The sequence below is a fragment of the Bacillus rossius genome, chromosome 1 (assembly GCF_032445375.1).
Source record: "Bacillus rossius redtenbacheri isolate Brsri chromosome 1, Brsri_v3, whole genome shotgun sequence".
Lineage (NCBI taxonomy): Eukaryota > Metazoa > Arthropoda > Insecta > Phasmatodea > Bacillidae > Bacillus > Bacillus rossius.
The window spans coordinates 227599020-227611657 of record NC_086330.1 but is presented as its reverse complement, the minus strand read 5'-3'; the positions used below and the strand labels follow the sequence as shown (position 1 = coordinate 227611657).

Genomic DNA, 12638 nt, shown 5'->3' with positions numbered 1-12638 from the left:
ATCATCGAATACCATCGAATCTATAGAATTTGGAAGATTTGAGATTCGAGGGAATGTATTTATGAAAAAAAAAAAACATTCAAATCAGACAACTCTGAAGTTTACTAGGCCTATTAGTGCCTTTCTTCATACCTATCATATAACGGTCCCGTAAGATATTGTACTTTAATATGTGACTATGTAAATTAAATTGCTATTTATGTTTATTCGAGAATCCTAGTGAAATTAATATTTAAATGGTTTTAGAAACAATGTTTATTTTTTGTGCATAATTTTCAACATTTGAGAATTATATTCGCATTCGAAGAACTCCATGTGATTCAAATACTAAATTCAGATTAGATCCATTACTAAATTTAATTCCTGGTTTGATCAAGACTAGAACCCACTACCTCTGACCCATTATCAGGACGACCTGGTCACTGGACTCAAGGTTTTAAGCAAATCTTAAAACATCTAGTAGGCACTTCTTAGGTTATGACTCACAAGCCACCGGAAGAAAAGAGGGAGTTAAAAAAAATGAAAGACATACAAAATTAAATATTTTGCCATTAAAATATTCTACAATGTCAATTAGTTTTATACCTTCATTACCTAACGAAAGGAATACTGAGAAATAAAGATTACTGAGCAAAAATCTGCAAACCAACCTAACATCATACCAAAAGTCATATCCAATTCCTGTCCATGAATTCTTTCACAAGCCGTTCGGTCTTCTTGAAGTATATATCGTCATAGCCACTATTGTCTGTGAATATTCTGTCGAATTCCGAAGGTTTTGTAAGATCGGGTGCTTTGCTCGCATGGAGACATATTATCCGCAACATGAAAAAAACGTGTACAAACGTCACAAAACCTTCGGACTTGAGTTCGTCCAGAAATGTCCTGTAAGAAAATGGTTTGGTATCGCAGCCAAGGAGTTCCAACCAATCCACAAACTCGTGATAGTACATTTGAATGAACCTGTCGCATTCTTTCTTCGTCATGTCGAGGTTTGTGGAGGTGAACAAGAAAAACAACAAGTCTATCGCTGGGGATCCGTACATGACCGACTGAAAATCCAAAATCTTCAGTCCGCTTATATTTCCATCTCCGCTGTACGATACCATTATGTTGTTCGTCCATAAATCATCGTGCACGAGCGTGGCGAAAGGTTCTCTCGGTGCAGGGGCATTCTTCATTTGTCTCAGTTCCAAACCTTTTTTGATCACTGCCTTCAGATTTTCCTTATGCTGAGCGATTAAAGGCATGCTTGACAGGGCATCTATGGAGTCTATGGGGCCCTTTTCTCCTGGTGGTGGTGCGTTGCTTACGTAGAAAGCCGTCTTGAGCAAGATATTCTTGAATACACTGGGCTTCTTCAGCTTGATCGCTATGGCTGTTGCCTGCAGACGTGCCAGGCGGGTCACCACGTGCTCAGTGTGTTTCAGGTCCATCCCGACGATGCGATCCACGAGCTGGTAGCCGGATGCTTTGAGGTTCTCCAACAGTATGGCGGAGCTCTCATCGACCGGGAGATCGATATCGCCGTTCCTCGTCGTGCGCGCTCCGTAGCACTTGGGAATCACGTCAAGCACCAGGTCCTCCGGAATGCCGCTCTCTCTCTGGACGGCGCACAGCTCGGGCCTGGCCAGCAGGTACATGCTTATCTCCTTGCGCACCGTGTCTTGGATGTTGAACATCTTGCGCATGTGTGGGGATGCCGGCACCAGCTTGGCTGCGATCGAGAGCTTCCTACAGTCAGGTGGGAGCATGACATCCACCAGCAGCATGGTGCTCCCGTAGTTCTCCCCTGGGGCCGTCAGCGCGGAGGTCTTGAAGGAGTCCACCTTGCTGTGCAGCAGCTCCTCCAGGTCGGATTTGGAGAGCTTCGGTGTGCTGTCGCCGCCCGACATCACCTGCGCATTGGGGAACACAAGAGTCAGGTCCCAAAATAAGAGACCAGAGATAGTTTGAAATAACTGATCTTAAACTCATAGTCACTGCACTTGTTGAAGTGGCCAAGTTATGCGAATAATTTCATATTAGCAAAACAAAACATAATACAAATTGCTTTAATACAAAGGTTTAAACATGCTTTATTGAGTGGTCATTGGATGTGCTGTGGCACAAATGTTGTAGTCTTGTGTGTACAACCAGGAGCATACTGTAATCATTGGGCATTATTATAATATGTTATTTATTATTTTAAGAATATTAATTAAATTTTTATTAATAAAACACATTTTTAAGATTGATATGGGTGGATAGTAAACAACTCATAACTAGCACTATCATTTCATATTGGTATTCCTTTTACTTTACTACAGATAAATAACACCTTTAGTTGTCCAGAAAGCAAACGTGTCATTCAGTGTTTCTCTTAGCACTTTTACTCCTTGATAGACTAGCCAAAATGAAATATTGTACACAATAATGAAAATGAGAGTGAGTTCTAACAAACCATGTAAGACATCTCGTGTGTGGGGGGCGGTCTTGATCCCTACGGGACCCCGCATTGGCATTGGAGTCATGCATTTCGCGACAGCCACGATATTAGCAAACTTGCTATAATGTGTCTGGTCCAGGACATCTGCCTCATTTAACTGCAGACGTAGGGTGTATCGACACATGACAACCGCGTTGCTGCATAACATCTTTGGCAAGCCCTATCCACTACTAACCAGTCTCTACTGTTGCTGTCAAAATTCTTTGGCGAATCGCATATATTAATAATCAGTCTCCTCTGTTGCTGTTTAAATTCTTTGGTGAGCCCTCCCCTATCCATTACTAACCAGTCTCTGCGGTTGCTGTCTAACTTCTTTGGTGAATCTAATCCATTAATAATCAGTCTCCATTGTTACTGTCTAACTTCTTTGGTGAGCCCTACCCATTACTAACCAGACTCCTCTATTGCTGTCTCACTTCTTTGGTGAACCCCATCCATTACTAACAGTCCTTAGTCACCCGGAGGAGTTGTAACAGGAGTTTCAGTTTCCTGCAATCCATAGATGTTTGTAGTTTCTTATTCGCTATAGCTTCACTATCCTTAACACTGCGGAGACACCGCCAGAAGTCCAAAGTTCACCAACTGTCATCCCTATATTACTTTAGGTTTTTAGTTTATTCCAGTGTTGTAGAGTCATGCATAATTTCGTCGTGTTTCCTACTAAACTGCATTACAAAACCATTCGTATGTGACATTCTTAAAAACTGGTTGCTGTACTAAATTATAAATTTTTAAAGCAATTGTACAATTAATTAATTAAGAATTCAAATATTAATAATAAAGTATTCAAGAAATTCGATGTAATTGTAAATGTATGTACCAAATTACCATTATTTTATGTTTATTAGAATTTTGCTAAATTATTCAAATTAAATATAATTATATTTTGATTCGCTTATAAATTATCTCGCCGAACCACTTTTTTTTGAACATATTGTTACGATTTTATAATGTGGGGAGAACTGGGTTCGTAATGGATAGCCCAATTAAATTTTATTACAGTTTTAATGATTAATAATATTTACATTAATAATTAATATTTGTTCTTAAAAACTCCTAATCACCAATTACTCGCACTTAAAAATGTTTATTCTCAAGTCACTCAGTGTCTGTCAAGTTCCACAGTCCGCACTCCTCACTGGGCCGCACACCGCGCGGAACTCTGTCGACGGACTCAACGTGAAACTCCGTCACGGGACTCTGTCGACCAAGAAACACTACCGCATATTTGTTTTCCTAACTTAACTAAAACTACGTGTATTTGGGAAGGTTCGGGTTAGGGGAGGGACCTATGTGCGTCTCAGGCCTAAGTTAACCGCCTAGTCATGTAGGGAGAGAGTCGCATGCATCGTGTGCTAGGAGGGGATTGGCCAGTCATGGCAGCGATTGATGCCATGACTAACTCCCCTCTCTTAAGGGGCCCGCCTCGTCAGGGGTGTATGTGTGTTAGCGAGGCGGGATGATAAGCGCGACGCTCGCTGGTGCTTCCAGCTTGGTATAGCCTCTAAGCGCAAGTCTCTGAACTGGCGCGCATTCGTCTCGTCGTCACAGGATAACTGTGAAATTTGAGCGGTGACCGTAACATTATATGGCGGAGAAATGAAGATAAAGGTGTTATGCAAGCCCCTTAAGTGCTTTCAAGAATCTGTTCTGATTGTTTTATGCCTAAATATTACTCTGAAAACACGCGTTTTAGGCATTTTAACGCTTCTAAAAATACAGTTTAAAAACTTAATCCGAAATTAAAAGTACTTTTCGGCCCTCAGCGAAATCTTAAATGCTATTCGTAAATAGGCCCCACTCGGATATCTTGAGTAGTTTTGAAATCACGTTGTTTTTCCTGAAGCTCTGCACACCGTATGTGTGCCCAGGTAGGCGGGGCCCTTAAATCTAGAATATAACTAGAGATAGATTGGGCACAGGAAAAACCTGCACTAACACAGGGAAAACCCTAGGCACAGCCATGCGGGGTGTAAGTTTGCATGCAGTAAGTATAGAGGTAAACAGGAGACAGAGGATGATCTAGATGAAGAGTTGGACAGAGTAGAAAAGAGTCTGCCATGCGGGGGGTTGAACACTTGAACTCGTGGTCCGCTTTAATTTTTCTCCACCTCTGGATTTCGTAGCCAGGAGTGCGAGCACCCCTGGTGGTGAGTGGCTACACTGACCACTCACTCTGCTGCCAGTCAGCACCTAAAACTAAAGACTAATGAAATTAATGTTAATAACAACTTACAAACAATATATTTAAAAATAAAAATAAACATGCCGCCAAGTAGGGTGGAAGCAAATGACACAAAATATTCTAAGGATAATACTTAATTCTGTTATTTTTATTTTGTTTTGATGCATTTTTATTATTTATTTAGTTTTCCATTCATTTATTTATTTTTTGTGTTTTATTCTTAAGGCTATTCTATTATAATATGCTATGCCAACTCGGTACTTATTCTAACATGCAGCACAGTGCTGCCCTGCAGGCCACCTCCCTAGAGCCGGAGTTTGATTTGCCTGTTTTTCAGGGAGACCCGCATGGCATGGTACACAAGGTATTTATTACATACTAAATATAACTAAGCTGTATAATATAACCAAATATTATGGTTTGAACGCCAGCATGTCCAGTCACAGCAAACAAGGACAGAGGTACATTCGTATTATGATACTAGTTCTTAGGCTTACAAATTCATAATCCATTGCCTTTTTAGAAACACAGCCGGCACTGGAGGTGAAGCCTTCTGTTAAATCCAAACCCAAAATTTGGTCCAATTGCCACGATCTCCGCCCTACTAAAGTCTTTGTCGGTGCTACTGTGCACACGGCAGAAAATAAACTTATTGGGAATCTCGTCCCCCTGCAGTAGCATGGAGTGTTGCACTCCGGCCAGTTCGAGCGCTCTAACTGCCCTGTGGTATTCTTCCACTGTGGTAGTGTGTACCATCAGTTGGTCGTGACCGTGGCTGATGCACGACCAGCTTTCTTTTAGTGCTTATTCCAGAACTGCCTTTATTACAGGGTAGTTGTGACCCTGGTCTTCAAAAACGTACAGGGATTTAACCTGAAATATCTTTGCCTGAGGGGCGGAGTTCCGTGGGACAGGGTTTGAGCCTGCATTCACTGCTGTCGCTTGTTGGCTGGCCGGGTTGCTCGTCCTGCGTACCGGCTGTTTGCACGACCGCTCGGCCTGCTGCTTGGCGATCGCAGGGTTTGTGAGCGGGGGACGCCGTCTGTCACTTTTTCCCCCCTCTTTAACTTTTTATTTGTCATGGGTATAAAACACTTGTCACTGCTCGCAGCAGCATCATCATTGTTGCCACTATCGCAGAGGCCGGCGTCGCTGCTTAAGTAGTCTGTGGCGCCCTTCTCGAATCGACGAGAGCAGCCTTGACGAGTCGCGTCATCCCGGGCCGACCCAACGCCCGAAGCGTCGAGAATAGCGTCGCTCGTTCATGCGGTGGCCCACGGAAATCTCAAGGCCGCTCAGCGATAAATAACGGCGCCGAGGCAGTGACGTTGCGAGGGGAAAGGAAGGGGGAGAAGGGTATCGACGACTTTTGTAATCCAGTCAAATGCGCGTGTAATGCCTTATGTCTGCGGGCCGCACGTGACCGTGCAGGGCCACCAGCCAGCTCCGAACCTGGTCTCGCGCTTTTGTAACAATATACATATATTAGAAAGTTGGATGCGTTCATTATGTTATAATGGTCACACACTATATTTATTTTTACTTTCAACACAGATTTTTTCGAATACTTACGCAGTGTACATTCATCTGTCCTCACTGACAGAATCTGGCACACTGGCAAAGTGGCAATACACATGATTAAATTTCTTTGGAGGTTGAACCACTTTACCCATTTCCGCTTTTAAATTCTTTCCTATTATTAGTAGAAATGATATATATTTTTTAAGGAATTCGGGGGAGGGGCATATGTTCCCCGCCCCAACCACTTTTGTATAAACAACCACTGTTCATTTTGGGCTTTGTTGGCCCTTGAAATTTTTAAGTGCCACAATCATGATTTTTTTTTCACATATGCTGGATGCAATTTAAGCATATTCCATATTTTAATGCTAGTGAAAAAAAGAGCTCCTTTTTAACAGGTTACAAAATGTTTAATTCATAGGCAAAATGTTTTTTACAAGTTCATTATCCATATTATGTATCGACATTACTATTTCTTTATCTGCCAAAAAATCCCAGTAGTCATATCATATTAACTAAAGTATACATTACACCTTATATGAATATATTTATACCTACTGTACTTACCCTACATGGAGTGACATACCTGAGTTGTGCTCCTCTGTTAACATACAATTTTTTGTGAGTTGCTTACAACAGTTGGGCAAGTGTACCGAATATGAGACCACTTTTTAAAAATATTTATATTTTGTTATTAAAACCAATATTGGTAGATTTACTTATCTTAGATGATACATTATGTAATGCACTTTTACTTCAAAACAGGATTGAGCACTTGTATTAAAACAGAAAGCAATTAATCTAAGAAATAAAAAATGCGAAGTTTTATGAAAACAAAAACGTGATCCTAATGTGAGACATCCCCTACATTGTTCCGAATTCCATATTTGATATCATTTAGTCACTTTTTGCACTTTTGTTTGTTACACATTGGACACACAAAACATGGGTCAGCTCCGCAATCTTCATGAGCCCACAGTAGTATATGAATGGGGCTACTAGATCAGGCTTCAGGCTGTGGAGCCGAGAGCCGGCTCCGCCATCTTGGATTGTGACGTCACGGTGGCCATCTTGGATTGTGACGTCACGGCGGCCATATTGGATAAGCGTAACGGGACACAGCATAACGTGACACTTTTTCGTGCATGCAGCTGGCGTAACGGGACACAGCGTAACGTGACACTTTTTCGTGCATGCAGCCGGCGTAAAGGGACACAGCGTAACGGGACATAATGTAACGGGACAAGTAGATCACGGCGGCCATCTTGGATCCGCCATTTTGGATGACGTCAATGTGTGTTATCGAAAATTCCGGTGATGTGTTTTCCGCCATTTCGAATTATGACGTCACCGTTGCAATTTTCGTTACGGCCGCCATCTTTAACTTTTTTATTTATTATCCGATTTTAACGAAATTTTTTTTTAAATTTATAAAAAAATTCACTTAATATAAATTTAACAAATTATTTATAAAAAAGTTATATAAACGACACGGAGTTCGGAGTCCTCGGTTCGAACCCGACAGAGGCAAAAAAATAAAAATGGCGACAGGCTCCTTCCTCAATGGTGGATGCAGGCAGACTGACTCCTACCACTTTTTTTTCAAAGCATATATACCATCAGGTAGTATGACATCATGTCCGCCATCTTGAAATTCAAACGCCATCTTGAAAATCTTTATTTATTATCCGATTTTAATGAAAAAAATTACAAAATTCATCAAAAAATTAACGTTTTTGAATTCTGTTTGATTATATCGATGTACGTCCTTGGTTCGATTCCCGGCGAGAGTAAACGGTCGATCCTTCCTCCATGAAAGCTACCTAAACTGGTCTACCACCACCAGTACCAAGGTATATTTCATCAACTGGTATGACATCATGTCCGCCATCTTGTCTTCATCCGCTGGAGACCACCATCTTGTTTTCGTCCGCTAGAGTGTTCTGATACCATGTTAGTATAATTATCTGGTCACCATACTTTTGTCCTCAACTGTTGACATTGAACATTGACCTTGACCTTGAAATTTGACCTTGACCTCGAACTTTGACCTTGACCTTGACAATTGACCTTGACCTTGAAATTTGACCTTAACCTTGAAATTTGACCTTGACCTTGAAATTTGACCTCGACCTTGAAATTTGACCTTGACCTTGAAATTTGACCTTGACCTTGACATTTGACTTTGTCCTTGTCGAACATCATGGATCCGACATTTTATGTTCAGTACATGCTACCAGGAGCGACCACCTGCTGGAGTACACCATCTTGTGCGTGTACTCGTATTATAGAGTACATTTCCATCTGGTTAATTTTATTTTAACCCGCTACAGTGCAGTAATCATTTATTACCGAGGTGCCCCCGCCATCTTGAAATTCGGACGCCATCTTGAAATCATTTAATAATGTAGCTAGAAAAGCGGAAAAAAATCCAAAATTCATCAAAAAAAATCACTCATTAACTTACATATCGATTTGATCCGCTCCAGTCCTTGGTTCGACCCTCGATCGTTACAATAATGTTTAATTTTATGAAAAAAATAATAACTTCAATAAACCATGTTCAACATTCTTAAAGAGACTTTAAATCATCTACTACCATCATCCTATAAGCCATCAAGACCACCATATTGAAAATTCGTAATTGTAATGCTAGAGATTCGGGAAAAAGTTCAAAATTCATTAAATAAATTTGTAATCTATATACTGACTGATTAGATCGACTAAGGTCCTTGGTTCGATCCCTAGCCGATACAAACCAACTTTAATTAAAAAAATACTAAAAAAGTGTCTGGTTTGAGAAAATAAAAATACCACAAATTCTTTTACAAACATAATATTTATTACATAAATTAAATACACTACTACAAGTACAAAAAAATCACTGACAAATTACCAAAGCCTTTTGGATTCCTCGATTCAAACAGTCTTCTTATTATACGGACTAAGCCTTTTACATGACTTTAAATGTCTATCCGATCCGGTCATCACCGCAGCCAGAGACGGACTGAAGTTCATATCACTTATATAGTCTCATTAGCCTGTACAACTCATGAGTCAAATCAATAACCATGTCCATTGTACGTCTCGGAGCATTTTTTATAATGACGATGTAAGCTATCGAGACGTGAAATTAGTTTATTGCACTTACTGCACTGAAATTGTATTCTTTGAACATTATTAGAACAACCGCTTCTTTCAAGTCTGCGAGCATTTGAGGTGATAGTAAATGATGCACCACAGTATTTGCACTGATGCGAAGTACGCTCTTCATTAATGGAAGTATTCAATGCTGACGAAACTTCAGCTGATGGTGGAACATCACATATCGAAGTCTCCTCCAGTGTTGTCAGAGACGTTGCCAACGGGATCTGCTCCAACATCGTCGACGCCGATGTCATGGTTCCCGTAGTCGATGGTACATCCTCCATCGAGTACGTCGTTAAAGTCGGTAAAGATGCCATCGAAGTCTCAAGAACAGGCAATTACACGACTAATGCACCAGAAGAAACAAACTAGGTGATCCGTACACCGTCGACGGCAGTAACAAACTGAGCGTCCTGCTGTCTAGGACTCGTTTATATACATTAACCGGTTTGAATAATACGCTAGTCAAATCAAGAACAATTTACTAAAATACTAGAGTCAAAACAACATTAAAAAAATAGAAGCACCATCAACAAAAAAGGAAGCACATTTGGAAGCAAAGACAACGTAAGGGCAGCACATTTGGAAGCACCGACTACGAAAAAACAACACATTTGGCAGCACCGACAACGAAAAGGCAGCACATTTGGAAGCACCGACTACGAAAAGGCAGCCCATTTGGAAGCACCGACAACGCAAGGGCAGCACATTCGGAAGCACCGACTACGAAAAGGCAGCACATTTGGCAGCACCTACAACGAAAAGGCAGCACATTTGGAAGCACCGACTACGAAAAGGCAGCACCGCCAACGAAAAGGAAGCACATTTGGAAGCACCGACTACGAAAAGCAGCACATTTGGAAGCACCGACAACGTAAAGGCAGCACATTTGGAAGCACCGACAACGAAAAGGCAGCACATTTGGAAGCACCGACAACGAAAAGGCAGTACATTTGGAAGCACCGACTACGAAAAGGCAGCACATTTGGAAGCACCGACAACGTAAAGGCATCACATTTGGAAGCACCGACAACTAAAGAGCAGCACATTTGGAAGCACCGACTACGAAAAGGCAGCACATTTGGAAGCACCGACAACGAAAGGGCAGCACATTTGGAAGCACCGACTACGAAAAGGCAGCACATTTGGCAGCACCGACAACGAAAAGGCAGCACATTTGGAAGCACCGACTACGAAAAGGCAGCACATTTGGCAGCACCGACAACGAAAAGGCAGCACATTTGGAAGCACCGACTACGAAAAGGCAGCACATTTGGAAGCACCGACAACGAAAGGGCAGCACATTTGGAAGCACCGACTACGAAAAGGCAGCACATTTGGAAGCACCGACAACGAAAGGGCAGCACATTTGGAAGCACCGACAACGAAAAGGCAGCACATTGGAAAACACCGACAACGAAAAGGCAGCACATTTGGAAGCACAATCATCGAAAGGCAGCACATTTGGCAGCACCGACAACGAAAAGGCAGCACATTTGGAAGCTCCATCAACAAAAAAAAAAAGACAAAAAGGAAGCACAAGGTACGAGATCTAAGTCTTAGTTAGAAATCAGAATACAAGAAATAAAAAACATTAAATTCTTATAATTCAAATTATATATTTTATTGCTTTACATTATACAAATTCAAGTAAAACAAGCCATTATTGTATGTAGCCAGCATTCCTCAGTTCCTTGAGTATGAAGGACATTTCTTTGATGCACGAATAGTTTCCTGCACAAAGCGAACCATGCAGAAGTCTTAGCCGGTCAACCAATATGTTTGGATCTTTCCATGATGTGTAATCATTCTCTTCTACCACCATCTTCCTTGCACCTTTATAATAAATATTATGATCTCTGGTGTCTTCCGTTTTACCACCAACCTCAGGGTAACTTTCATGTTTGAGACGGTGATCATCACAAGCTTGATCAGATTTATTTAATATATCACGTCGTTTCCACCGTTTCGGTCTCAGGACACCACCACATTCTTCGATCTTGGCAGCTTTAGGTGCTTCATCATAGTCTATGTCTTTGTCAACAGCCTCAGAGTCATTGTAACAATCACCGTAGAAGGAATCGTCTTCACCCAATTTACCATAATAATTCGATGTTGATGATGTTGAAGTGTCTTCATCGTCTTCATGCTTCCTTTTTAGGAGTCCATCATTTTTACAAAGTAGGAAAGATCTACTTGAATTCGGCTGGAATATATTCTCACTTTTCACGTTAAGGATTCTTCCATTGTCTTCATTCTTCCGTAAATCATCAACCTCCTTCAATTTAAGTTCTTTGTCGAGATCGGAAGAGCCAAGAAAATTATTGTCGTAATGCAGATCACTCTTCCTTAGGCTAGTAGATTCATCGTTGTCCTCTAGCTTGTACGCAGGCTTGGCGTATTATATTTCAAGATGGCGGACATGATGTCATACTACCTGATGGTATATATGCTTTGAAAAAAAAGTGGTAGGAGTCAGTCTGCCTGCATCCACCATTGAGGAAGGAGCCTGTCGCCATTTTTATTTTTTTGCCTCTGTCGGGTTCGAACCGAGGACTCCGAACTCCGTGTCGTTTATGTAATTTTTTTATAAATAATTTATTAAATTTATATTAAGTGAATTTTTTTATAAATTTAAAAAAAAAATTTCGTTAAAATCGGATAATAAATAAAAAAGTTAAAGATGGCGGCCGTAACGAAAATTGCAACGGTGACATCATAATTCGAAATGGCGGAAAACACATCACCGGAATTTTCGAGAACACACATTGACGTCATCCAAAATGGCGGATCCAAGATGGCCGCCGTGATCTACTTGTCCCGTTACATTATGTCCCGTTACGCTGTGTTTCTTTACGCCGGCTGCATGCACGAAAAAGTGTCACGTTACGCTGTGTCCCGTTACGCCGGCTGCATGCACGAAAAAGTGTCACATTATGCTGTGTCCCGTTACGCCGGCTGCATGCACGATAAAGTGTCACGTTACACTGTGTCCCGTTACGCTTATACAATATGGCCGCCGTGACGTCACAATCCAAGATGGCCACCGTGACGTCACAATCCAAGATGGCGGAGCCGGCTCTCGGCTCCACAGCCTGAAGCCTGATCTAGTAGCCCCATTCATATACTACTGCCCACCAATAGCACTAGAGGCAATGCCGCCATTTCTCGCCATGTTTGTCCTCTGAGAAAAGGCAGCCGCATAACAAACACTCTGTATCATCATTACTTTCAGATCCATCACTTTCATTTGAACTGTCATTCAGCTAAATATTTTCGTCATTGGAGTCCTCAGAA

General features: G+C 41.4%; 1 protein-coding gene across 2 annotated transcripts in view; it reads right to left on the bottom strand.

The window, feature by feature from the left end:
* Positions 1-529: 529 nt before the first annotated feature.
* Positions 530-12638, bottom strand: part of LOC134529837 (uncharacterized) — a 45463-nt gene continuing 33354 nt past the window's right edge. For both annotated transcript variants that reach the window (XM_063364336.1, XM_063364345.1), the window contains exon 2: positions 530-1898. In XM_063364336.1, coding sequence (XP_063220406.1) covers positions 669-1895 — 1227 coding nt within the window. In that variant the 5' untranslated portion in view covers positions 1896-1898 and the 3' untranslated portion in view covers positions 530-668. The remainder of the gene's footprint in view (positions 1899-12638) is intronic.